The sequence below is a fragment of the Anomaloglossus baeobatrachus genome, chromosome 5 (genome assembly GCF_048569485.1).
Source record: "Anomaloglossus baeobatrachus isolate aAnoBae1 chromosome 5, aAnoBae1.hap1, whole genome shotgun sequence".
Taxonomy (NCBI): domain Eukaryota; kingdom Metazoa; phylum Chordata; class Amphibia; order Anura; family Aromobatidae; genus Anomaloglossus; species Anomaloglossus baeobatrachus.
Genome location: NC_134357.1, coordinates 262,347,120 through 262,374,337, shown reverse-complemented (window position 1 = coordinate 262,374,337; position 27,218 = coordinate 262,347,120). Strand labels below are relative to the sequence as shown.

Genomic DNA, 27,218 nt, shown 5'->3' with positions numbered 1-27,218 from the left:
TCAGAAAGAAAAGAGAAAAAAGTCAAGGAAACTATTTCCATGGACAGTTTAACGGTAGTTCAAGTCTATTGTGGTTTTGTAAACTGTGAAGCCATCACACAGGCACTGATTGTCACTACATGCACATTGGGGAGGATGCAGTTTTATGGTCTGGGCGTGTGTTTGCATGAACATACATTCAAGATATTTATTATACATCTTTGGGCAACAAAATGGGTGTGTGGTGGTTATGGGCTTAATATGAACTCCAGTGATATTGAAATTCAACCATTATCTAATCAGAAGAGAAACATGGCTTAATGTACAGCTGTCTACAAAGTAATGGGTTTAATAAGCCAAATAATCAACAGCAGTTTTGCATCATAACTACCCTAACTCAGTAATATTTTTTCTTCTTTTGTGCATATTTGCCAAACCTGTCAGGAGGAGAAGGAGCCCTACTCTTTGTCCTTGCAGACGGGTGTTTAGCGAATCCAACAGCTGCCGCCAGTCACTAATCATAGGACAGTCTAGCTACTGTCAAGATGGCATGGCCACTATTAGTGAAAAATAGATCCTGAGATCAATATGGGTATATTCAAGGCCTGTATTCCACTTTTTGGCTTACAATGGTACAAAGTTTGGCACACACCATTTTTATGCAAGCATTTGCAAATGTCTTGCATATCTCTCTTCCTTTTTCAAAAGTGACAATACATTTGGTCAGAGATTACTGGAAAGGGTGTAACCTCACATATCCACCGATGTTCTAGAATTTACTCCAGAAATTGGCGTAAATTATAGCTTGCATATAAAGTGTCAATTCCACACAACCATTTTTGTGTCCTTATGGACCGATTGCAAGTCAGCAGCCTCATGTATGCCTATAAAGCTATTGAGCTCCGGTCAGGAGATCTGCAGCCGGTCTATTCATAAGATGCATAAAGCCACCGGAGAGTTCAGGATAAGATGCCACCACAACGCCAAAGGATTCTCTTTCACTGTGATATGGGTAAAATTGCATGGGTTAGATTGAATTATGGTCTAATAAACTGCCCCGACAAACACTTGGAGATGACTTGTCATCAAGAAGACGTTGTCTTCTTCACACCAGGGAATTAATTGAAATTAGACATCTCGCTTTAGACAATCCCTAATTGCTTTAAGAGTTTTTTGACAATATAGTTCCATACTGTTTATAACAAAAGTGAGTACACCCCTCACATTTTTGTAAGTATATTATATCTTTTCATGGGAAGATATGGCCCTTTGACACAATATCATGTAGTCAGTGCACAGCTTGTATAACAGTGTATATTTGGTGTGTCCGCTACATAACTTAACACAGCCATTAATGTCTAAACCGCTGGTAACAAAATTGAGTACACCTCTAAGTGAAAATGGACAAGTTGTGCCCAAAGTTTCAATATTTTGTGTGACCACCATTATTATCAAGCACTGCCTTATCTCTCTTGGGAAAAAAATTATTGAAATAATAGATAAATAATATATATAACAATAAATTATTGCCTTGAAAACAGATGAAGCAGGGGCAGAGCACATGTGTACTAAAAGAAAAAACTATTGAAAGAAACAGTGATCATCACAAAAAGTTACAATGGATAAAGGAAAAGGTGGTGAATATAAATTAGGCTGCAAATGTACTTAACTGCAAAGTAACCTCTTTACGATCTATGACGTACCTATGGCCTTGGCCGTGTGTGTCCCTGTAATGTGGCCTTGCGTAGCAAGCCCTCATTTGTCCCCTCACATAGCCACTGCTCTGATCGGCTGACATGTGCAACTACCAGACATGGGTGGAACATAGATCCACAAGTGCCTGTCAACAGTTAGATTGCACTGTCACATACAAACTGTCAATAAATTAAAAAAAATCAAAATGTCAGAATTACGTTTTTGGTTACCGCAACATTGCAATAAAATGCAATAACGGGGGATGAAAACATTGCATCTGCGCAAAAATGGTGTAATTAAAAACGTCAGCTCAAGACGCAAAAAAATAAGTCGTCACTGTGCCTCAAATCCCGAAATATGAGAACGCTTCGTGTCTCAGAAAATAGCAACAAAAGAGCGATTCTTTTTATTTATTTTTTTTACAAACTTCTGATTTTTTTCCCCCCATTTACATAAAAATAAAGCTATACATGTTTGGTATCTACGAACCCGTACCGACCTGGGGAACCATAATGCCAAGTCATTTTTACCATATAGTGAACACAGTAAATGAAAAATGCAAAAGAACTATTGTGGAATTGCAATTTCACTGCACTTGGATTTTGTTTTCCTTTTTTCCAGTACAATATGGGGCAAAATGAATACAAAAGTACAACTAATCCAGCAAAGAGCAAGCCCTCATATGGCTATATTGATGGAAAAATAAATAAGTTTGGCGCTTGGAAGAAGGGAAGGAAAAACAAAAACAAATAAAATGAAAAATGGCGGGGGGGTGAAGGGGTTAAATTGATTATAAAAAATAAAATGCCTAAATAAACCACAAGGTGGCACTGCAACCCTAAGAACACTTGTGTATGTCTGCAGTATTAGTGCATTGGAAACAGGTAAACACATGAGAGTAAAGTGTGTGTAAATGATAAGACTAGAGGATGAGGAAGATGTCATATACAAAATTCAGCAATAAATCAATGTTTGTGCAAAAGGCAAATCTGCATTAAATTATGCAGCATAGCCGAAAAAGGTCCACTAAGGCATAAGGGGTTGAGGTTAATGTTATGTATAAAGTGAACAATCTGTTAACATTTCAATAAAGGACCCAAGCAGCATAGACATTGTGCAAACAGCATGTCCAGCATGGCTAATGAGGGCCATTGACATGCTGATGTTCCAGAATGCAATATCACTATATTTGAATAAATGTTTAATTTTTTGTCTAATAATATATGTGGATTGCTGTTCATGAGGAAAAAAAAGACATCCCCTGCGGCGGCCTAGCCCATCTTTCGTAGCAAAAAATAATATAAGCCCGTCTTATTTTCGGAAAAACACATGTGGTATTAGGGTTGCAGTGCCTCCTTGTGGTTTGTTCAGACATTTTTTATAATCGATCAATTTCATTTGCAGCTTAGTGCATCTTACAATAATTTTTCTTGTAGCACACATATGCTCTGCCCCACTTCTTCTGTTTCCGAGTCAGTCATTTATTGTTATATAACTATTTATCTATTGTTTCAATAAAATTATTCTTTTAAACTTTCTAACACATAATGTCAGTGATATTTTCTAGTCTCTCTGTCCTCAATGTAGATTGGTCTTTATGGATTATCTCTGTATACAGTACATTACTTAGCCATTGTGATATTACTATTATTCTTGTACTCTATACAATTGTCTTTCCCTATTATCTCGCTTAACTCTCTTGGGCATGGAATTCGCTAGAATGTGTTGCCCAGGGTTATGGGGTACTCGGTCCCGGGCGGGATATAACTGGGAAATGTCACTTTGGTGGCCGTTGCCTGGTCCCGTGCCCTGGGTGCTTTTTAAAAGGAGGATTATTTACAGGAGATTGTTGAATAATGTTCACACGTGACGCCACTTGCGGGTTGCGGCTATGTGGATGGAGCCGTCGCTGCACAGTTCTCACTTCTGGGGCTGGTGTTAATGGCAGCCTGGATGGTAGGCCCTCCGCAAGCAGGGCCGAGCCCCAGAGGGTAGGTGATGCAGATGGGTGTTGAAAGAAGGTAGGCCACACGAGGGGTTTCAGTGTAACTGGTTCCTTTACTCACTGCAAGCTGGTAACTGTTCACCCGAGGCCGGCTGGTCTCAATTGCAGGTCTCCTTAGTCCCAGTGCCGGTTTAGTGACCTGGTGGCTTCTTCCCCTGCACCTGTCTTTTGGTTGGGGGGTCCCCTTCTGGTTGTCTTCTTTAGCAGTCCATATGACGGTAGCGTGAACCCTGTGGGGTTGCAGTCTTTGGTCCTGTCCCCGGTTCTCCCTTTGCTACTGAGTCCCAAACTTCAAGGTCAGTGAGGTCCTTGATGGTCCCCTCACTGTGCAGGTGTTATCAGGCCTGCCTGGAGCTTTAGCCTAACCTAGGATTCTGTACCCTGTTGGTGCATAGTTCGGAAAGCACTCCACCGGCAACTAACCGTCTGGGCCCTCAGGACACTGTTCACTCCTGTCAGTCCATCTGCTCAATTGCACTTTCACTGCTCACACTGACTGTCGTCCACTGTCTGCCCTTCCCATCTGGTCGTCTAGTGGACTGGATTGGCTCCACCTCTAGGCGGCCATTCATTGGTCCGACCCTAGCCTGGTACCATTCTATGAGGGATGTTGGGGAAAAACTGGGATTACCTGGAGTGTTTGTGTGTTACCGGCTCTGGTCTTCTGGGTCCCTAAGGGGTAGGCCCTGCATCCTGGTGGGGATACAGTACCTTGTAGCTCCCTGATGGCTTCAGGGGCGCCACATGAGCTTCACAAGAGCAACTGAAATCCTCTTCCATCCTCCATGACAGTATCACGGAGCTGGTGGATGTTAGAGACCTTGCGCTCCTCCACCTTCTGTGTGAGGAGGCCCCACCGATGCTTAATAGGGTTTAGGTCTGGAGACATGCTTGGCCTGTCAAGTACCTTTACTCTCAATTTGTTTAGCAAGGCAGTTGTCATCTTGGAGATGTGCTTGGAGTCATTATCATGTTGGAATATTGCCCTGCCATCCAGTTTCCAAAGGGAGGGGATGATGCTCTACTCCAGTATGTCATACTGCATGTTGGCATTCATGGTTTCCACAATGAACTATAGCTCCCCACAGCCTGACATGACACTTCCACTACCTTGCTTGACTGTAGGCAAGACACACTTCTCCTTGTACTCCTCACCTGGTTGCCGCCACACACACTGACACCATCTGAACCAGATAAGTTAAGCTTGGTCTCATCAGACCCCAGGACATAGTTCCAGTAATCCATGTCCTTAGTCTGCTTGTCTTCAGCAAACAGTTTGCTGGCTTTCTTGGATATTATGGTTAGAAGAGACTCCCTTCTGGAACTACAGCCATGCAGACCACTGTGATGCAATGTGCAGAGTATGGTGTGAGCACTGACAGGCTTACTCCCCTGCCCCTTTAACCTTTGCAGCAATGCTAGCAGCACTCATACATCTACTTTGTAAAGACAACCTTTGGATAGGACGTTAAGCACGTGCTCTTAGCTTCTTTAGTCAACCATCGCGAGGCCTGTTCTGAGTGGAACCTATCTAGTCAAACCGCTGTATGGTCTTGGCCATCGTGCTGCAGCTCAGTTTCAGGTTGTTGGCAATCTTCTTATAATCTAGACCATCTTCACGTAGAGCAACAATTCTTTTTTTTTTTAATTCTGTGCCATGAGGTGCCATGTGGAACTTCCAGTGACCAGTATGAGAGAGTGTGTGAGTGATAACACCAAATTTATCACTCCTGCTCTCCATTCACACCTGAGACCTTGTAACACCAATGAGTCACATGGCACCAGGGTGGCAAAATTGCTAATTGGGCAGAATTTGTCGATTTTTACTTAGGGTTGTACTAACTTCTGTTGCCAGCAGTTTAGACATTAATGACTGTGTTGAGTTATTTAGAGGGCACACCAAATTTACACTGTTATACACACTGTACACTGACTACATTACATTGTATCAAAGTATCATATCTTCAGTGTTGTCCCATGAAAAGATATAATAAAATATTTAAAAATATGAGGGGTGTACTAATTTTTGTGATATATTGTACAAATAGAGTAAATGATCAAGAATGAGATATCATAGATGTCAGTTTTAAACAAACTTGCTTTAGGGTACCGTCACACTTTAGCGACACTCCAGCTATCCCACCAGCGATCTGACCTGGTCAGGATCGCTGGTGCGTTGCTACATGGTCGCTGGTGAGCTGTCAATCAGGCAGATCTCACGAGCGACCAGTGACCAGCCTACAGCCAGCAGCGACGTGTGGAAGCAATGCTGCGCTTGGTAACTAAGGTAAATATTGGGTAACCAAGCGCTTGGTTACCCGATATTTACCTTGGTTACCAGCGCACACCGCTTAGCGCTGGCTTCCTGCACTCCTAGCCAGAGTACACATCGGGTTAATAAGCAAACCGCTTTGCTTATTTACCCGATGTGTAGTCCGGCTACGTGTGCAGGGAGCCGGCACTGGCAGCGTGAGAGCGGCGGATGCTAGTAACCAAGGTAAATATCAGGTAACTAAGCAAAGGGCTTTGCTTGGTTACCCGATATTTACCTTGGTTACAGCTTACCGCAGGCGGTCAGAAGCCGGCTCCTTGCTCCCTGCACATTCAGATCGTTGCTCTCTCGCTGTCAAACACAGTGATGTGTGCTTCATACCGGGAGAGCAACGTCCAAAAAATGAACCAGCATTGTGTGTAACGAGCAGCGATTTCACAGCAGGGGCCAGATCGCTGCTCAGTGTCACACAAAGTGAGATCGCTAATGAGGTCACTGGTGCATCACAAAAACCGTGACTCAGCAGCGATCTCGCTATGTGAGAAGTACCCCTTAGTAAGCTATGCCAAATATATTAAAAGGTCTAATCCACTTATATTTGGCAACCTTCTGTCTCTGCCAGAGAATGTAATCTACGCTGGTTATCGGGTCCTGTACATACCTGATATCATTTACAGCAGCTTTCTGGAGTCAATTATAGTAAATGGTTAACTGCTCCTGTTCTGTCTGGAAGCCCCACAAACATATACAATGGCTGGTGTAAAACCACAAAAAAAAACAAAAATCCTGGCTCAAAAATTTGTGTCTGTAATGGCAGAAAAATGACCTAAAGCTTCTGATAAATTCCTCAGCTTCCCACTGGTAGCCCCCAGTGATTACGGTAATCGTAGCCTATGGAGAAAACTACGATAGTAGTAAATGTTGTTATTTCCCTGTAGACCAAGGTTCACATTAGGGCTCATTCAGATGTCAATACACACACATTTCATATATAATATAGATATATACATATATATAATATATACATATATACATATATATATTTTAGTATATATAAGCATTGGTCTCAATCATCTTTTGCATCCAATGTAATGTAAGCATGGCATATGTGAAAGAAATGGAACATATACAGTGCCTTCTGAAAGTATTCAGCCCGCCTTGATTTTTTTTTTTTCAACCTTTTCCCACATTTCAGGCTTCAAACATAAAGATAAAAATTGAAACTTTATGGTGAAGAATCAACAACAAGTGGGACACAATTGTGAAGTCGAACAAAATTTATTGCTTAAACTTTTTTAAAAATAAATAACTGAAAATTGAGGCGTGCAATATTATTCATCCCCTTTACTTTCAGTGCAGCAAACTCACTCCAGAAGTTCATTGAGGATCTCTGAATGATCCAATGTTGTCCTAAATGACTGATGATGATAAATATAATCCACCTGTGTGTAATCAAGTCTCCGTATAAATGTACCTGCTCTGTGATAGTCTCAGGGTTCTGTTTAACCCCTTCAGCCCCGGGGCACTTTCAGTTTTTGTTTTTTGCTCCCTTTCTTCCGAGAGCCGTAACTTTTTTATTTTTCCGTCAATCTTGCCATATGATGGCTTGTTTTTTGCGGGACAAGTTGTACTTTTAAATGAAACCATATGGTGTACTGGAAAACAGCAAAAAAAATTCCAAGTGTGGAAAAACTGCAAAAAAAGTGTGATGGCACAATAGTTTTTGGGATGTTTTATTCACTATATGGTAAAACTGATGTGTGGGTATGATGCCTGAGGTCGGTGCGAGTTTGTAGACACCAAACATGTATAGGTTTACTTGTATCTAAGGAGTTAAAAAAAAATTCACAAGCTTGTCCAATAAAAGTGGCATACGTTTTGCGCCATTTCCCGAAACACGTAGCGTTCTCATTTTTCTGGTTTTATGGCTCAGTGACAGCTTATTTTTTGCGTCTCTAGCTGACGTTTCTAATGGTACCATTTTAGCTCAGATGCTATGTTTTGATCGCCTGTTATTGCATTTTGCGTAAAACTTGCGGCGACCAAAAAACGTAATTTTGGCGTTTGGTAAACGGCGTAGTGGCAAAAAAATTCCAATCAGATTAATTGATTTTATATTTTGATAGATCGGGAATTTCTGAACGCGGCGATACCAAATATGTGTATGTTTATTTATTTTTTAACCCTTTAACCCTTTCACGACCGGCCGATTTTTCGCTTTCCGTTTTTTTTTTTCGCCATTCTTTTTCTGAGAGACGTAACTTTTTTATTTTTCAGTCAATATGGTCATGTGAGGGCTCATTTTTTGCGGAACGAGCTGTACTTTTAAATGAAACCATCAGTTTTACCATATTGTGTACTAGAAAATGGCAAAAAAATTCCAAATGCTGAAAAATTGCAAAAAAAGTGCGATAGCACTATGGTTTTTGAGATATTTTATTCACTGTGTTCACTATATGGTAAAACTGATGTGTGGGTGTGATGCCTCAGGTCAGTGCGAGTTCGTAGACACCAAACATGTATAGGTTTACTTTTATATAAGGGGTTAAAAAAAAATCGGAAGTTTGTCCGAAAAAAGTGGCGCACGTTTTACGCCATATTTCGTGACCCGTAGCGTTCTCATTTTTCGGGATCTTAGGCTCAATGACGGCTTATTTTTTGCGTCTCGAGCTGACGTTTTTAACGGTACCATTTTTGCGCAGATGCTACGTTTTGATCGCCTCTTATTGCATTTTGCGCAAAAGTTGTGGCGACAAAAAAACGTCGTTTTGGCGTTTGGAATTTTTTTGCCGCTACGCCGTTTACTGATCAGATTAATTGATTTTATATTTTGATAGATCGGGCGTTTCTGAACGCGGCGATACCAAATGTGTGTATATTTTTTATTTTTTTAACCCTTTAATTTTCAATGGGGCGAATGGGGGGTGATTTGAACTTTTAGGTTTTTTTGTTTTTTTTTAATTTTTTAAAACTTATTTTTTTACTTTTTTTTTTTATTTTACTAGTCCCCCTAGGGGGCTATTGCGATCAGTATTCCGATCGCTCTGCAGTATCTGCTGATCACAGCTGGAAGGCTGTAAACAGCAGATACGCTGTCTTTCTCTTTTGCTGTGCCCCGGGCACAGCAAAAGTGAAACCAATTCATGTGTAGTACAGGAGTCATCACATGACCCTGTACTACCATGACAACTATCGGGAGTCACGTGATCGCGTCACGTGACTTCCGGTTTCGGCGGTAAGTAAAACTTTACCGCGATTGCGCTTATAATGGCGCTGTCATGTATTGACAGCGCCATATAAGGGGTTAATCGGCACGAGCAGATAACGATTCTGCTCGTGCCTAGCAGGCACACATCTCAGCTGTGAAAATCAGCTGAGATGTGTGCCGATCGCGGCATGCTGCCGCCGGAGGACCGCAGGCAGTAAGATTATGTCATTTAGGACGTAATTTTACGGCCCGCGGTCGTTAAGGGGTTAATTTTCAATGGGGGGGAATGGGGGTGATTTGAACTTTTAGTTTTTGTTTTTTTTTCATTTTTTAAAACTTTTTTTTTTTAATTTTACTAGTCCCCCTAGGGGGCTATAGCGATCAGCAATCGCTCTTATCTATCTGCTGATCACAGCTATGCAGCTGTAAAGAGCAGATACAGTCACTTCCTGTTTCTCTCTGCTCCAGGCCGAGGGACAAAGGAAAGTGAAACGTCATAGCTGCAGGCGTCATCACATGACCCTGTGCTACGATGGCAACCACCGAAAGTCACGTGATCACTCACGTGACTTCCGGTGGGGGCAGCAGTAAGTGAAAATTTTCACCGCGCGTATATACATCTCCCTGCCAGACTTTGGCAGCGAGATGTAAGGGGTTAATGTTACGGGTGGAATGCGATTCCACTCATAACATGTCAGCTGTTGAAAACAGCTGTTATGTGTGCCGATCCACGCTGGGGGGCGGGGTTTAACGGGACACACTCCGTGACGGATATATCTGTCCATGGTCGTGAAGGGGTTAAAGCACAGATAAAAAAATAAATAAAATAAAAATAAATCTTTATTTTTATATAGCGCTAACATATTCTGCAGCGCTTTACATACATCAGGAACACTGTCCCCATAGGGGCTCACAATCTAAATTCCCTATCTGTATGTCTTTGCAGTGTGGGAGGAAACCGGAGTACCTGGAGGAAACCCACGCAAACACGGGGAGAACATACAAACTCTTTGCAGATGATGTCCTTGATGAGATTTGAACCCAGGACCCCAGCGCTGCAAGGCTGCAGTGCTAACCACTGAGCCATCGTGCCGCCCACAGATAGCATCATGAAGACCAAGGAACACAACAGGCAGGTCCGTGATACTGTTGTGGAGAAGTTTAAAGCTAGATTTGGTTACAAAAAGATTTCCAAAACTTTAAACATGCGAAGAAGCACTGTGCAAGCGATCATATTGAAATGGAAGGAGTATCATATCACTGCAAATCTACCAAGACCCAGCCGTCCCTGAAAAATTTTACCTCAAACAAGAAGACTGATCAGAGATGCATCCAAGAGGCCCATGATCACTCTGGATGAACTTCAGAGATCTACAGCTGAAGTGGGAGAGTCTGTGTATAGGACAACAATCAGTCCTACACTGCACAAATCTGGCCTCTATGGAAGAGTGGCAAGGAGATAGATATCCATAAAAAGTGTTGTTTAAAGTTTGCCACAAGCCACCTGGGAGACACCAAACATATGGAAGAAGGTACTCTGGTCAGATGAAACCAAAAATCAAACTTTTTGGGCACAATGTCAAACAATATGCCAAGACAATGATTCCAAACATAAAGCAAAATCTACAATGGAATGGTTCACAAACGCATCCAGGTATTAGAATGGCCAAGTCAAAGTCCAGACCTGAATCCAATCGAGAATCTGTGGAAAAAGCTGAAAACCGCTGTTCACAAACGCTCTCCATCCAACCTCACTCAGCTCAAGCTGTTTGCACAGAAAGAATGGGCAAGAATTTCAGTCTCTCGATGTTCAAAACTGATAGACACATACCCCAAGCGACTTGCAGCTGTAATCGCAGCAAAAGGTGGCGCTACAAAGTATTAACTTAAAGGGGATGAATAAAATTGCATGCCCCAATTTTCAATTTTTTAAAAACGTTTAAAATAAGCATTAAATATCGTTCAACTTCACAATTGTGTGCCACTTGTTGATTCTTCACCATAAAATTTCAATTTTTAGCTTTATGCTTGAAGCCTGAAATGTGGGAAAAGGTTGAAAAAATCAAGGGGTATACTTTCGCAAGGCACTGTAAACGAAAGTCACTGTTGACTCTCTACCTACCTGTGTAGACGACAAGATACATGTGGAGGCTGTGTGTCAAACCTCCGGAATGAGAGAATTCGTCTATTGTTGATAAAAGGAAAAGTCCATGAAGATCTAAGACATTTGAATACTGATGCAGCGTAATCCAGGATAGATCGAGTGGGTCAGAAGATTGTAGCATAGTGTCTTCAGCACTCCGGCCAGTAACACTGATAAAACAATTCAAGAAAATAAATGGGCAACTGCAACTTATAGCAAATGTGACGTCACCTGCTACAGGTGGACAAAAAACTAATTGTAAAGTGGCCCTTCACATTGCAGAGGTACAATAGTGTTCAAAATAATAGCAGTGTGTTCAAAAACATAAGTCAAACCTAAAATCTTTGCAATAGTTTTTATTTCCATACATTGGGAACATTGCACACTGTTTTCTAAATCAAAACATGCAGAGAAATGTATATAATGTTTACCTACTTTACAGAAAATATAAAAAAATGAACATTGGGCTGTTGTAAAAAAAATAGCAGTGTCTGCATGTGTCTTTACAGACTCAGAATCTGTCTTCTTTTTATTTAGGATTTAGCATTCCTGTGAATCACTAACCTATGGTAATATTTAGTTGTATAACCACAGTTTTTTTCAGAAGTGCTTTACGTCAATGTTGCAACCAACTTCTGGCACCTGTCAGCTGCTTGGCTACATCCTACAATTTATTTGCATTTGTTGGCTTTGCCTCAGAAACTATATTTTTGATGTCACCCCACTAGTGTTCTATTGGATTAAGGTCCAGGGATTGGACTGGCCAGTCCATAACCTCAACTTTGTTGGACTGGAACCAAGATTTTGCTCCTTTACAGGTGTGTTTAGGGTTGTTGTCTTGTTGAAACACCCATTTCAAGGACATTTCCTCTTCAGTGTAAGGCAACATGACCTCTTCAAGAATTTTGATATGTGCAAACTGGTCCATGATCCCTGGTATGTGTTAAATAGGCCCGGCACCAGTGTCGGACTGGCTACCGGATAAACCGCTAGTAATACCATGCCTGGTTGCGGTTACCTGCATTGAATTCCAGAGCACTCGCCTGAGCTCCGGCGTGCAGCCTGGACTGAACTCAGGGTTTGCAGGACTGAATCGCGAGCGCCGACTGATTCCCAAGAGATTGCAGTTCAGTTCATGACAGCTGCGGACAGGCCGTGCTGAACTCTGGAGCTCAGGTGACAGCTTCGGAGTTCAGCCCTGCCTATCCGCAGCTGTCATGAACTGCAATCGCCGGGGAATCAGTCGGCGCTTGCGGTTCAGTCCTGCAAACTCTGACTTCCGTATAGGCTGCACTTCGGAGCTCAGGTGAGACCTCCGGAGTTCAATGTAGGTAACCACAGCCAGGCCTGGTATTACTGGTGGTTTCTCTGGTAGCCAGTTCGACACTGCCCAGCCCCATACTAAGAGAAACATGCCCATATCATGATGCTTGCACCACCATGCTTCGGTCTTCAGTGTCTTGTTACTTGAGCTTGGGGGTCGTCTGAAGAACTGTCTGTGGCCTTTAGACGCAAAGAAGGGAATTTTGTTTACTTACCGTAAATTCCTTTTCTTCTAGCTCCAATTGGGAGACCCAGACAATTGGGGTGTATAGCTACTGCCTCCGGAGGCCGCACAAAGTACTACACTTAAAAGTGTAAGGCCCCTCCCCTTCTGGCTATACACCCCCCCGTGGGAGCACGGGTCCCTCAGTTTTAGTGCAAAAGCAAGAAGGAGGAAAGCCAATAACTGTTTCAAAAACAAATTCAATCCGATAACAATATCGGAGAACGTAACTTATCAACATGAACAACATGTGCACCCGAAAAACAAATACCCTAAGAAAAAACAGGGCGGGTGCTGGGTCTCCCAATTGGAGCTAGAAGAAAAGGAATTTACGGTAAGTAAACAAAATTCCCTTCTTCTTTTTCGCTCCTAATTGGGAGACCCAGACAATTGGGACGTCCAAAAGCAGTCCCTGGGTGGGTAAAAGAATACCTCGTGATCGGGCTGTCAGGCAGCCCTTTCTTACAGGTGGGCCACCGCCGCCTGCAGGACTTGTCTACCTAGGCTGGCATCCGCCGAAGCGTAGGTATGCACCTGATAATGCTTGGTAAAAGTGTGCAGACTCGACCAGGTAGCCGCCTGGCACACCTGCTGAGCCGTAGCCTGATGCCGTAATGCCCAGGACGCACCCACGGCTCTGGTAGAATGGGCCTTCAGTCCAGAAGGAGTCGGAAGCCCAGCAGAACGGTAGGCGTGAATAATTGGTTCCTTGATCCACCGCGCAAGGGTGGATTTGGAAGCTTGCGACCCTTTATGCTGACCAGCGACCAGGATAAAGAGTGCATCCGAACGGCGCAGAGGCGCCGTGCGGGAAATGTAGATCCTGAGTGCTCTCACCAGGTCCAACAGATGCAAACCCTTTTCAAATTGGTGAACTGGATGCGGACACAAAGATGGTAAAGTGATATCATGATTGAGATGAAAGGAAGATACCACCTTGGGAAGAAACTCTGGAATTGGACGCAGTACTACCTTGTCTTGGTGAAACACCAGGAAGGGAGATTTGCAAGATAACGCCGCCAGCTCTGACACTCTCCGAAGAGACGTGACCGCCACCAGAAAAGCCACTTTCTGTGAAAGCCGAGAAAAGGAAATCTCCTTCATAGGCTCGAAAGGTGGCTTCTGGAGAGCAATTAGAACCTTGTTCAGATCCCAGGGTTCCAATGGCCGCTTGTAAGGGGGAACGATATGACAAACCCCTTGCAGGAACGTGCGTACCTTAGGAAGTCGCGCCAGGCGCTTCTGAAAGAATACGGATAGCGCAGAGACTTGTCCTTTAAGGGAGCTAAGCGACAAACCTTTTTCCAACCCAGACTGCAGGAAGGAAAGAAAAATAGGCAATGCAAATGGCCAGGGAGAAACTCCCTGAGCGGAGCACCAAGATAAGAATATCTTCCACGTTCTGTGGTACATCTTGGCGGAGGATGGTTTCCTAGCCTGTCTCATGGTGGCAACAACATCATGAGATAAACCTGAGGTCCCTAGGATCCAGGACTCAATGGCCACACAGTCAGGTTCAGGGCCGCAGAATTCAGATGGAAAAACGGCCCTTGAGACAGCAAGTCTGGACGGCCTGGTAGCGCCCACGGTTGTCCTACCGTAAGATGCCACAGATCTGGGTACCACGACCTCCTTGGCCAGTCTGGAGCGACGAGAATGGCGCAACGGCAGTCGGACCTGATTTTGCGGAGCACTCTGGGCAACAATGCCAGAGGTGGAAACACATAAGGTAGTCGGAACTGCGACCAATCCTGAACTAAGGCGTCTGCCGCCAGAGCTCGGTGATCGTGAGACCGTGCCATGAAAACCGGGACCTTGTTGTTGTGCCGTGACGCCATCAGGTCGACGTCCGGCATCCCCCAGCGGCGACAGATCTCCTGAAACACGTCCGGGTGAAGGGACCATTCCCCTGCGTCCATGCCCTGGCGACTGAGAAAGTCTGCTTCCCAGTTTTCCACGCCTGGGATGTGAACTGCGGATATGGTGGATGCTGTGTTTTCCACCCACGTCAGAATCCGCCGGACTTCTTGAAAGGCTTGCCGACTGCGTGTTCCCCCTTGGTGGTTGATGTACGCCACCGCTGTGGAATTGTCCGACTGAATCCGGATCTGCTTGCCCTCCAGCCACTGTTGGAAGGCTCGCAGAGCAAGATAGACTGCTCTGATTTCCAGAACATTGATCTGAAGGGTGGACTCTCTCTGAGTCCACGTACCCTGAGCCCTGTGGTGAAGAAACACTGCTCCCCACCCTGATAGGCTCGCATCTGTCGTGACCACCGCCCAGGATGGGGGTAGGAACGACTTTCCTTTTGACAATGAGGTGGGAAGAAGCCACCATCGGAGAGAGTCCTTGGCTGCCTGAGAGAGGGAGACATCCCTGTCGAGGGACGTCGACTTCCCGTCCCATTGGCGGAGAATGTCCCATTGTAGAGGGCGCAGATGAAACTGCGCGAAAGGGACTGCTTCCATTGCTGCCACCATCTTCCCTAGGAAATGCATGAGGCGCCTCAAGGAGTGGGACTGGTTCTGCAGGAGAGATTGCACCCCTGTCTGCAGAGAGCACTGCTTGTCCAGTGGAAGCTTCACTATCGCTGAGAGAGTATGAAACTCCATGCCAAGATATGTTAGTGATTGGGTCAGGGTTAGATTTGACTTTGAAAAGTTGATAATCCACCCGAAACTCTGGAGAGTCTTCAGTGCCACGTCCAGACTGTGTTGGCATGCCTCTTGAGAGGGTGCCTTTATAAGTAGATCGTCCAAATACGGGATCACGGAGTGACCCTGCGAGTGCAGGACAGCTACTACTGCTGCCATGACCTTGGTGAAGACCTGAGGGGCTGTTGCCAGCCCGAAAGGTAACGCTACGAACTGTAGGTGTTCGCTTTCTATAACGAAGCGTAGAAAACGCTGATGCTCTGGCGCAATCGGCACGTGAAGATAAGCATCTTTGATGTCTATTGATGCTAAGAAATCTCCTTGAGACATTGAGGCTATGACGGAGCGTAGAGATTCCATCCGGAACCTCCTGGTTTTTACGTGTTTGTTGAGCAACTTTAGATCCAGGACGGGCCGAAAGGACCCGTCCTTCTTTGGCACCACAAACAGATTGGAGTAAAAACCGTGACCTTGTTCCTGAAGAGGAACGGAAGTCACCACTCCTTCCGCCTTTAGAGCGGCCACCGCCTGCAGCAGAGCATCGGCTCGGTCGGGCGGTGGGGAAGTTCTGAAGAAACGAGTTGGAGGACGAGAGCTGAACTCTATCCTGTACCCGTGAGACAGAATGTCCTTCACCCAACGGTCTTTGACCTGTGACAGCCAAATGTCGCCAAAGCGGGAGAGCCTGCCACCGACCGAGGATGCGGAGAGAGGAGGCTGAAAGTCATGAGGAAGCCGTCTTGGTAACGGTTCTTCCTGCTGTCTTTTTTGGGCGTGACTGAGTCCGCCAAGAATCTGAGCCTCTCTGATCCTTTTGAGTCCTTTTGGACGAGGAGAATTGGGACCTGCCTGAGCCTCGAAAGGACCGAAAACCAGACTGACCCCTCCTTTGTTGGGGCTTGTTTTGTCTGTGTTGAGGTAAGGATGAGTCCTTACCCTTGGAGTATTTAATGATTTCATCCAAACGCTCCCCAAACAATCGGTCGCGAGAAAAAGGCAAACTGGTTAAGCACTTCTTGGAAGCAGAATCTGCCTTCCATTCTCTCAACCACAGGGCTCTGCGCAAAACCACGGAGTTGGCTGACGCCATCGCCGTACGGCTCGTAGAGTCCAGGACAGCATTAATCGCGTAAGACGCGAATGCAGACATTTGAGAGGTCAATGGTGCCACCTGCGGGGCAGATGTACGTGTGACCGAGTCGACTTGTATAAGCCCAGCTGAAATGGCTTGGAGTGCCCATACGGCTGCAAAAGCTGGCGCCAACGACGCTCCAATAGCTTCATAGATGGATTTCAGCCAGAGCTCCATCTGCCTGTCAGTGGCATCTTTAAGTGCCGCTCCATCTTCTACTGCAACTAAAGATCTAGCTGCAAGCCTGGAGATTGGAGGGTCCACCTTGGGACACTGGGTCCAACCCTTGACCACGTCAGGGGGAAAAGGATAGCGTGTATCTTTAAGCCGTTTAGAAAACCGCTTCTCAGGATAAGCGGTGTTTCTGGATTGCATCTCTAAAGTCAGAGTGGTCCAGAAAAGTGCTTAATTTACGCTTGGGATATCTGAAATGGAATTTCTCCTGCTGTGAAGCTGCCTCCTCCGCAGGAAGAGCTGGCGGGGAAATATCTAACATCCTATTGATGGACGCTATAAGATCATTCACTATGGCGTCACCATCCGGTGTATCCAGATTGAGAGCGGTCCCAGGATCAGAATCTTGATCAGTTACATCCGCCTCATCTGTCTGGGACTGTTGTCTGAGTCAGAATCGTCACCCTGGGGTGCATGTGACACCCCCGGAGCTTGGAAGTGTTCCAGCTGAGGGGGACCAGGGAGCAATGATGCCACAGTGTCCATGGTCTGAGTTACTGGTCTAGACTGCAATGTTTCAAGAATCTTTGACATGGTCATAGGCAATCTGTCAGCAAAAGCTGCAAACTCCGTTCCTGTCACCTGGACAGCATTCACAGGTGGTACACTCTGGGTCACGTCCAGCAGAGGCCCCGGCTGTGCAAGTTGCACAGGGGCCGAGCACTGCACACAATGGGGGTCAGTGGAACCTGCCGGTAGAGCAGCCCCACATGCGGTACAGGCAGCATATAATGTCTGTGCCTTAGCACCCTTGCGTTTTGCGGACGACATGCTGTTGCCTCCTTGTAATCTAGGAGGGTATATAGCCGAGAATCACCAGCGACCGTACAGTACAAAGTATTTGCAAACACAAAATACTCAGTATACAAACGGCACAAGTGGGGGTGAGCCCTTGAGGGCTGCTTACCGCCCGCTGAACAGCGGGTATGAGGCCGTAGAATCCCGTGTCTGGGTCTCCCCGTCTCCCCTCTGCAGCTCAGCGTGCAGGCAGGAATGGCTGCCGGCGTTCAGTGAAGAGGGGCGGACCGTGGGCGTGCCACAAACAAAGTGCGGGAAACTGCGTCCTACTGTGCCTGGTGTGAGGGCTGGAGTATGTAAAAAAGACTCCAGCCCTCAGCGCTGATGCTCTGTACAGCGTCCCGCCCTCCTCCTGACTGGCAGGTGCGGAGGCGGGAACGAACGAACTAGGCCGCAAAAGCCGGGGACTGTAGTAATAAGCGCGGCCGTGATATATGCACGGTCAGCGCGGAAGTCCCCGGCGCACCACAAGTCCCAGCCGCGTCGCAGTCCCAGCGGCCGGCGCGACCGTTCTCCCTGAGTCTACCCACTCAGCTAAGCTGAAGTGAGGAAATGGCACAAGCGCAGCAGCGCTGTTGTCCCCGGCGCACTAACACACCCAGCAATGCTGCGGTGTGCGCGCGTATGCACGGGGACACAGAGTACCTTGACGGAGCAGGGCCATGTCCCTGACGATACTCAGCTCCATATCCAGCGGCTTCTCCAGGGGCTGTGGATGGAGCACGGTCTCAGTGCCTGGAGACCGGTAAAATCCCACTTCGCCCAGAGCCCTAATGGGGATGGGGAAGGAATCAGCATGTGGGCTCCAGCCTCCGTACCCGCAATGGGTACCTCAACCTTAACAAGCACCACCGACAGAAAGTGGGGTGAGAAGGGAGCATGCTGGGGGCCCTGTATGGGCCCTCTTTTCTTCCATCCGACATAGTCAGCAGCTGCTGCTGACTAAATAGTGGAGCTATGCGTGCGTGTCTGACCTCCTTCGCACAAAGCAAAAAACTGAGGGACCCGTGCTCCCACGGGGGGGTGTATAGCCAGAAGGGGAGGGGCCTTACACTTTTAAGTGTAGTACTTTGTGCGGCCTCCGGAGGCAGTAGCTATACACCCCAATTGTCTGGGTCTCCCAATTAGGAGCGAAAAAGAAAATAACTATTTTACTTTCATCAGTCCACAAAATATTTCTCCATTTCTCTTTAGGCCAGTTGATATGTTCTTTGTACCGCTTCAGTATATGTCTATTTTTAACAGTGGTCGTTTGCGGGAACTTCTTGCTAACATATTAGCTTCACACAGGAGTCTTCTACCGGTTACAGTATTCACAGGCAACTTGAGACTGTCTTTGATTATCCTGGAGCTGATCATTCACTCAGCCTTTGCCATTCTGGCTATTCTTCCATCCATTTGAATAGTCATCTTCCGTTTTCTTCCAGGTCTCTGTTTTTGCTTTCTATTTTGTTGCATTGGAGATCATTTTAGCTGAACAGTCGCTCATTGTCTGCACTTCTTGATAAGGTTTACCCTCTCCAATCAATTTTTTAATCAAAGTACCCTGTTCTTCTGAACAATGTCTCGAACGACCAATATTTCTCAGGCTATCAAGGAGAAATGCATGTACATGTGCTGGCTTCAACCTTAAAGATGTGAGACCTGTTCTTCACAGAATGATTGACCACACTCATTTAACTTCACACTGCTATTATTTTGAATACTCCCCCCCCACACACTTTCAATTAGTTATTCAAATACACAGGCCCAAAAACCTGCACATCATGAATGCCGAGTCTGGGGGTTTTCTAAGAATCTACTCCACCAACTGGTAAATTGTCCGACATATGGTAACATAATTTATACCAAAAAAAATGTAAATAATCTGGTTATTCATATTGGACTGCTAATATTTTGAACACTATTGTAACGTCCTCCATCAACCACTGCATGATGTTCTCTAGGCAAGTGTGGATGACCTAATACTAATCCGATTCTCGCCCCTAAAGGTAATTACTGACCAATGCAAACAGATTTGATTTCACTATATCAGCCCATTGGTTTAAGAGTTTAATGACTTCCCGCTCTGGATAATTGATGTATATAGTTACCCCCTCTCCACTGTTTGCATGTTGTAGGCTTAAACAGTAAAATAAAGAATACATCTACAATATTAAAAAACAGTATGTGGAACATCGTTAGATCTTCCAATTAAACTATTTTAAACCAATGGACTTAATTGGTGAAATTGAACTTTATATATGTTTTAGAACTTATTATCTATTAACTCATGGTTCAGTTAAAAATAGATGAAACACACGAAAGCTGAAGAAAAAAAGAACTCCATTTTTCAGGGATCTCCATAGACTTTAATGGCAGTGTGTGATCAAATCAGGTGAGAATAGGACTTGCTCCAAAACACATGGATCCATTTTTAAAATTTCAGTGTATGGATCGGAAAAACTGTAGGGGCCCCTGTGTCACACAGACAGACTAATACAATGGATGCGAGAGAGTTCTTGTATCTAACTTCCAGTTTTTCCAAGAGCCTAGGATTATGAACAAAGTATCCCCCTTATTAACTGGGAATTCCCCCAATAAATTGTAGAAATTATGGATTATAAAACAATCGTTTCAAACAGCTTTTTGTTGCACCACATTGCGCCATGGTCTGGAGAATGTAATATAAACCTTCTCTCCAGCATCATGGAAGATGATTTTTGGGGGGTGAAGGTACATGACCAATGTTGGTATAGCGCAATGAGTTTCTATTTATGTACCTTTCTGTAAGAATTGTACAAGAACATTTGTCTAAGGCCTGTTTCACACGTCAGTGAAAAACATCTATGTCCCTCCATGTGCCGTGATTCACGGCACACGTGGGTTCTCCATGTGCTACCCGAAATCCATGATCACTGATAGCACATGGAAATCAGGCAATTATACTCACCTGTCCCCACTCCTGCTGTCCGTGGTAAGGATCTCTCCCGCTATGCTGTGTCCGGCCGCCACTGTCTCACCTCTGCAGCTAATTCCAGGTCGGCCGTGCCGGAGACAGCATCGCTGGAGACAGGCAAGTTTAAAAAGCTTTTTATTTTAAATGTATGCGTTTCACGGATCACACCATAGTGTGGTCCATGGGACATCAGTGATGCCAGAAAAAAAACGGACATGTCTCGTGTAGAAATTACGGACATGCGTGTACGCCACATGGAGACACGGTCAGTGAAAAATCACTGACGTGTGCACAGACCCATTGATTTTAATGGGTCTGCATATGTCCGTGATTCTGGTACGGATAAAATCTGTCTCAGGCCTCTTTCACACTTCAGTATTTTGCAGCAGTGTTTCATCAGTGTGTCATCAGTGTCTGGATGCCAAAACCAGGAGTGGAACTTATAGAGAACTATAATTGAAAGACTGACACCTGTTCTGTGTTTTGGAGACACTCATGGTTTTGGCATCCAAATACTGATGACACACTGATGCAAAATACTGACGTGTGAAAGAGGCCTCATATGTACCATAATCACTGATGTGTGAAACAGGCCTAAGAGAGTAGCCATCAGATCAGCTCCAAAAGAAGGGCAGTATTTTACTCAACCATTCCATCCCAGCTAAAAGGCCAATGGTGGGAGAAGGATGTTCTTCACCTGCAAAGGACCTTATTCTCACTCAATCTTCGTCAATACTGAACTGAAGCTTACATGACATTATCTGGTGTTACTATAAAGATTTACCTTCTTTTACATTTCAGGATCCAGGAGAATTACGAAGAATAAAGTGTAACATGGAAAATATCAAAATCCCAAAGATGGAACGACATCATCCACTACTGAGAGTACGTGGCTCATTGTGCGAAAAGACCAAAAAACCTCTCAGCCCGATTCCGGATTGCATTGGTTCATAAAAGTCAGTGGACTATATTAGGAAGTTCTAATTTTACACACAGAGTATAGGTTTGTGTAGGCCATTTGCAGTGTTGGTAAAGACAGGCGTCCATCAGATTTTGGAAAATCTGAACTGTTTTATGTTCCAGGAGATTCCCTTTGTGGGTACAACACTGCTCATAAGTAACGGCTGGAGCTTTGGCTACACACCATATCAATCCCCTTGTGTGGCTTGTACAGAGTAATGGAAGAAATAATGTATTGTACTTGCACTTTAAAGGAGATGCTGCAATTGCTTCTGGCAGTGTTAATCAACGTTTTGCCTGTCATGTGTTCGGTGACTTGGACATGCATTTCACTTTGCATGCATACCTGGCCTGATGAATTCGTCTCATAAACCCTAGCCTTTAGAGCGGACAGTGTTAGGAGAGCTTATAGAAGGGTTTGTAATGGGACACAGCTAAACTCAGCTGTGCTGCTCTCCCTCCACATTGACCTTTGCAGGAGGTTAGACCAGGAGATCAGACAGCCTGACATACACCTCATACAGTGAGAAACCTGCTCTAAGCTGTGGTGGTTATAGGTTCTTTCTTTTGAGTGTTTCTGATTGATCAGTATCATACAGAGGGAAAAAGTATACATCCCTGTGAAGAAACTTGTTGACTCAAAGGGTGCCAAATAATAGGATTGCTATTATCTCGAAATGGAGACCTAGAATTAAAAGAAAAACACAATGTTTTCTCCACTCTGTTGTCAGTATTACACCATGTCTAGGGTTAACATGAAAAATTTGATGGAAAGTCCTTAAACATGTATCCGTATCTGTGCTGGTGACCATGATGCCACAACACTGTGTTCACTAGTTTTACCATTAGACAGTTTATAAGAATCAGGCCCGATAAGTATTACTTTGTACAAACCACACAAAGAAATTAAAAAGCTTCTGATTTCATTGCCGATCCTGTAGAACCATATGCAGGCCTCCTCGATCCGACAGTCCAGGGTGTAGCAGAAAGCTAACCATAATTTTTCTGTGATGCTTTTCAGGGTCTGGCGCATGGAGAGCGTTGCTATATGTTTAGCATTATCAGCGTCTACGACCCAACACCAGCTCGGAGGAGATTATACCACAAACACAAGCTTCTCTGCAAAAAGGCACTCTCGCTATAAACATTGAGGAAATCAGTCTCCGAACCCCACAATAACCATTCTGAAGCAATAACAGAAAAAAGAACATTTATTTGCGCTCTAAAAATACAGGCAGCAGTTCACAGGAATCATCCAGGACCCCATATTTCTCATCACCATCTTCAGAGCCAGCTTTCCACAGTGGGCTGAACTTCTAATCATACTTTACTCAGTCACAGGCACCACGACAAACGCAGAAATTCACAGCGGGATATGGTGTCAGTATAAAAATAGGACACCGATCATCCTAAACTTCCACTTAAGCATCTGCAATGGGAAAAGGCAATGTGGTGTACGTGTAAAAGCTCCCTGTCGGCCACGACAGATGTATGATCTAGTCAGATTGCTTCATTGAATGAGAACCAGATCTCCGTGATACCAAAATAATAAACTTTATACCAGACCATCTGAGCTTGTATAATTTCTGTAAAAAGAACTACAGGGACAACAATATATACATATATTTGTCAATTCTGCCACCACTGACTCAGACCCCCATAGATCTAACATTTATCCCCATAGGTCTAGGGCATGATTAATATATTCTGCTGGACTATCTCCCCCTCTTCTCACATTTTCTGCTCACATTTCAGTTGGATGAAGTCAAGAACTAGTCTTTAACCCTTACAATAATCTTGAGATCGAATAGGTCCAAGACCTGACCTAATCGCCAACATAAAGGAATAGCAGGCAATGAAACAAATGGGGTTTATATATGCATTTATAGACCCCTTTTATTTTAATTGTCAAACTATGTGAAAAATATCTAGTTTTAGAATGTGTTACCAAGGTCCAATGGTTCATAAGAAGGAAAAAAATGGTGTCTAAGCGTTGCCTAGAGAGGAGGGTTAAAAACCACTGTATAAATTAAAAACAAAATAAAAGAACATAATAAAACAAAGCGCGGATAATGAACTAACGCATTTCACTACAGTACTTGGTCCTTCCTCAGATTTATACTAGGCTTCTTTTTGGGTGTAAAAATCTATTAAATAATATGCTTTTGGAATCACTTTATGGCTTCTTTCACACATCCGTACCAAACACACGTATTGCACGGTCCATGGTCTAGGTGCGTAAGTGTGTATGTTTAGCGTGTGCTGTCAGTGTGTTATTCATTTGACATCCGCATAGCACACAGACAGCATGAATTTTTATACTTACCTGTCCATGGTGCTACCGTCTCCGATGCTGCTGTCTCTGGTGCTGCTGCTTCCGGTCCTCGGTGCAGTGAATAATGAATGAGTATAATGAGCAGAGGTCAGCAGAAAGTGACAGCAGTGTTGGAAACAGCAGCGGTGGAGGCAGGCGAGTATAGAAAAGCATTTTATTTCACAGACACGTGGTTTTCTCCGGTACGTGTCACACTGATATCATACAGATTACATCAGTGTGCGGTCCTTGTGACACCCGTGCTGCCGAAGAAAAATGTACGTGCCTACGTGTAGAGCACACAGACAGATGTATGCTCCACATGGATATACAGCCCATGGGAAAACATGCACATGTGCGCAGACCCATTGATTTTAATGGGTCTACGTGTGTCCGTATCTCCGATACATGTGAAAACGGACGTCACACGTTCCGGACACACGGATGTGTGAAGAGACCTAAAGTATATAAGGAAGACTGGTGTGAATCCGAGCAAGATCGAACTGTGTGTTTATTATTCCCAAATCTTTATTTTTTTACTTTTTTTTTTTATATATTCTGGTTTTAATGTACCGGAAATAAAAGTGGTTTTTAACCCTTCCCTACAGGCAGTTCTGGTCCAGTTTTTTCTACTTTATATACATCTTTTATCCTGGACCCATCAAGCATTCTAGATAGGAGTGCCAGCAGTTCCACACTACTATGATTTATTACATAGCCGCATATTTGATTAACCTTCATATTTGAAACAATACCACACAATACTACCTTATGGGAGCAATCCGGTCCCTCCTATTTATTCACAGTGTTAACCCTTCTATTAAAGGTCCAATTGGCAGGGATCCTAATCTTGTAAACCATGACAGTCGGTAGAAAGTGCTATTTAACCTGACATCGCTCTGCTTTATATGTGGGAAGCCACATGGTTGACTTTGTTAAAGGAAACCAGTCAGTTGATGCACATGGCCCAAACCAGCATAGCATGAATTAGAGGCTGGCTACACTTGTATTGTTCTGTACACTGCTCCAGATGATTGACAGGTCTCTACCATCTCTTAACAAGAGACCTGTCAATCGTCTGGACTTGTGCTGCAAAAAGCCTTCACACTATATTTTCTCTAAATCATCAGGGCAGTAAAAAAAAAACATAAAACCAAAAAAACAAAAAAAAACAAGGACCCGATTCATTATTGCCTTTGGCTGTTTTATGACTTTTTGTTTTGCAACCAATTCATTATTCTATTTGCACCTATATTTATTTCTATGTTATATGTACTTGCCTGTTTTTTTCCTGCTTTGTGGGTGGAGATTAGCAATTTTAGCCCGATTCATTAATTACTACCTCTTAAAAAGTCACAAAATGTGGTACAACAGCACTCTAGGGCTAAGTGTATTTTTGAGTACGGCAGCATTTTGGCATTTTTTTTGAGCGCCAAAGGTTGCACAAACATTTCGAGCCGGGAAAATAACACATTTTTGACTTTGCGCCAAATTACTGAATCGTGTTCACCGTTTTGATGAATTTGATGACTGATGGGACAAGCCAAAAAAAAGGAAAATGACTAGTTCTAAACCATGCAGCCAAGTTCTGATTGATAATGCCCATAGTTTGGGCAGCATGAAGCAGCTGACAAGTTCCATTTAAGTTGAAGCTATAGCCCCCAAAGAAATCTAAAACACAACTCAGACAAAGTTGCAATTTGTTTTACAGCTACTCTGTACTAGCGATTATGAGGGGGGAAGGGTGGCTGAGTTAGGCTACTTTCACACATCAGTTTTTTGCAATCAGGCAGAATACGGAAAAAAAACGGGTAAAATGGATCCGGTACCGCATCAGTTTTATCCCCATAGATTTGCATTGTTACCGGATTGTGCCTGATGGCTTTGCGTTGCATCCGTTTTTTTCCGGATGCGGCAAAATTAATTAAAGCGGCGGACGGAGGCAACGTGTCTTGCAACGTTTTTTTGTCCGGCAAAAAAACCGCATCGCGACGAATCCGGCACGTTTTACAGTGAAAGGATCCGGCGCAATGTTGAAAAAATGGATGCAGCTGCCGGATCCGTTTTTGTAAACTGCGCATGCACCAAATTAATTTAAAAAACTGATCCATCAAAAAAAACGGACAAAATGGATGCAAAAACGGATGCAAAACGGATCCAACGGATCCGGGTTTTTACGCATCTGGCATAACGGATCCGGTGGATACGGTTTTACATTTTTTTGCCGGATCCTTTGGATCAGGGAAAAAAAAAAAGGATTGTGCCTGAATGCAGAAAACTGATGTGTGAAAGTAGCCTTAGCCGCTCTAATTCTGCATCTCCAGCCTTACCGGTGACATCTAGAAGAGAAGTGACAGTTTGAAAGAAGCCGACAGAAATAAGTCAAGGCCATATTATTAAACTAACGTCGGCCCAACCAGCCCGTATCAGCCGACACTAATTTGCATGGGGGCCTCCCAACTTTCCCCAGACACATTATGTAGGGAAACAGAAGGCCCCAGCAGTTTGGATTTCAAAGGCCCAACCTTTTGGGAAGCTGGGAGATAAGCCACTGCCAGAGGTGTCTTGTGGCGCTCTCATAGAGAACACAGGAGCAAAGGGTATTTCTTCTGCCGTAACAACCACTTTCAACTCCTCACCTCTATCCTAAATTATACTTCTTAATTTGTGGTCCTTTAATATTGGTCCGCAACAGATTCACAATTGCAAACACTATGTGCTGTGCAGTAACCTGGATTTCATGTTATTCCATAAGTACAAATGAGCAAGTTTCTATTAAAAAGGTGGTGATCACACAGCTTAGTGATGGGTGGTCGGACTCACCCAATAAATATTTTCATCTGATACAAGGTAGGGTTGTTACAAAAAAATATCCAAAAAGGGAACCCTATGTCCAAACAGCCTGTTCCTATCACATCTTCTGCAGACGTTCACCTATCACCCCTGCCACCATCATAAATATCAGCACATGGCAATCCAGGCGGAGTTCTCTATTGGACAAGCCTTTAGTGAAAAGATCAGACTTATGTAGAGAAAGTATTATTATGTGGAGATAGAGGGCTGTGTGCGTGTGAGACAGGGCAGGTACAGGTCATGTCTTTGTGTCCAACCATAAACATTGCGCCATGAGAAGTCAGGAAAGACTTGGCAATATGCCACCTATTCAGCCAATGTAAATACGATGGAAGTCATTTGCTCCGAAAGCAGCGTTGCATTTAGGGCACTTGCGCTGCCGCGTGTCGTATCTGGTCTTCACACACTCGAAGCAGAAGACGTGGAAACACTTTGTTAAGACAGCATCCATCTTGCGGGAGTTGCAGCAAGGACACGTGAGCCGGGA

At 44.3% G+C, this 27,218-nt stretch overlaps 1 protein-coding gene and 1 long non-coding RNA gene across 2 annotated transcripts in view; one reads left to right on the top strand and one right to left on the bottom strand.

Annotated features, from left to right (window-relative positions):
- Positions 1-23,125, top strand: LOC142311188 (uncharacterized). Its single transcript, XR_012754247.1, has 3 exons — positions 1-54; positions 21,406-21,489; positions 22,586-23,125. It is a non-coding gene; the product is annotated as an uncharacterized LOC142311188 (long non-coding RNA).
- RNF20 (ring finger protein 20) overlaps positions 22,758-27,218 on the bottom strand; it is a 140,687-nt gene continuing 136,226 nt past the window's right edge. The window contains exon 20 of the mRNA XM_075349378.1: positions 22,758-27,218. Coding sequence (XP_075205493.1) covers positions 27,042-27,218 — 177 coding nt within the window. The 3' untranslated portion in view covers positions 22,758-27,041.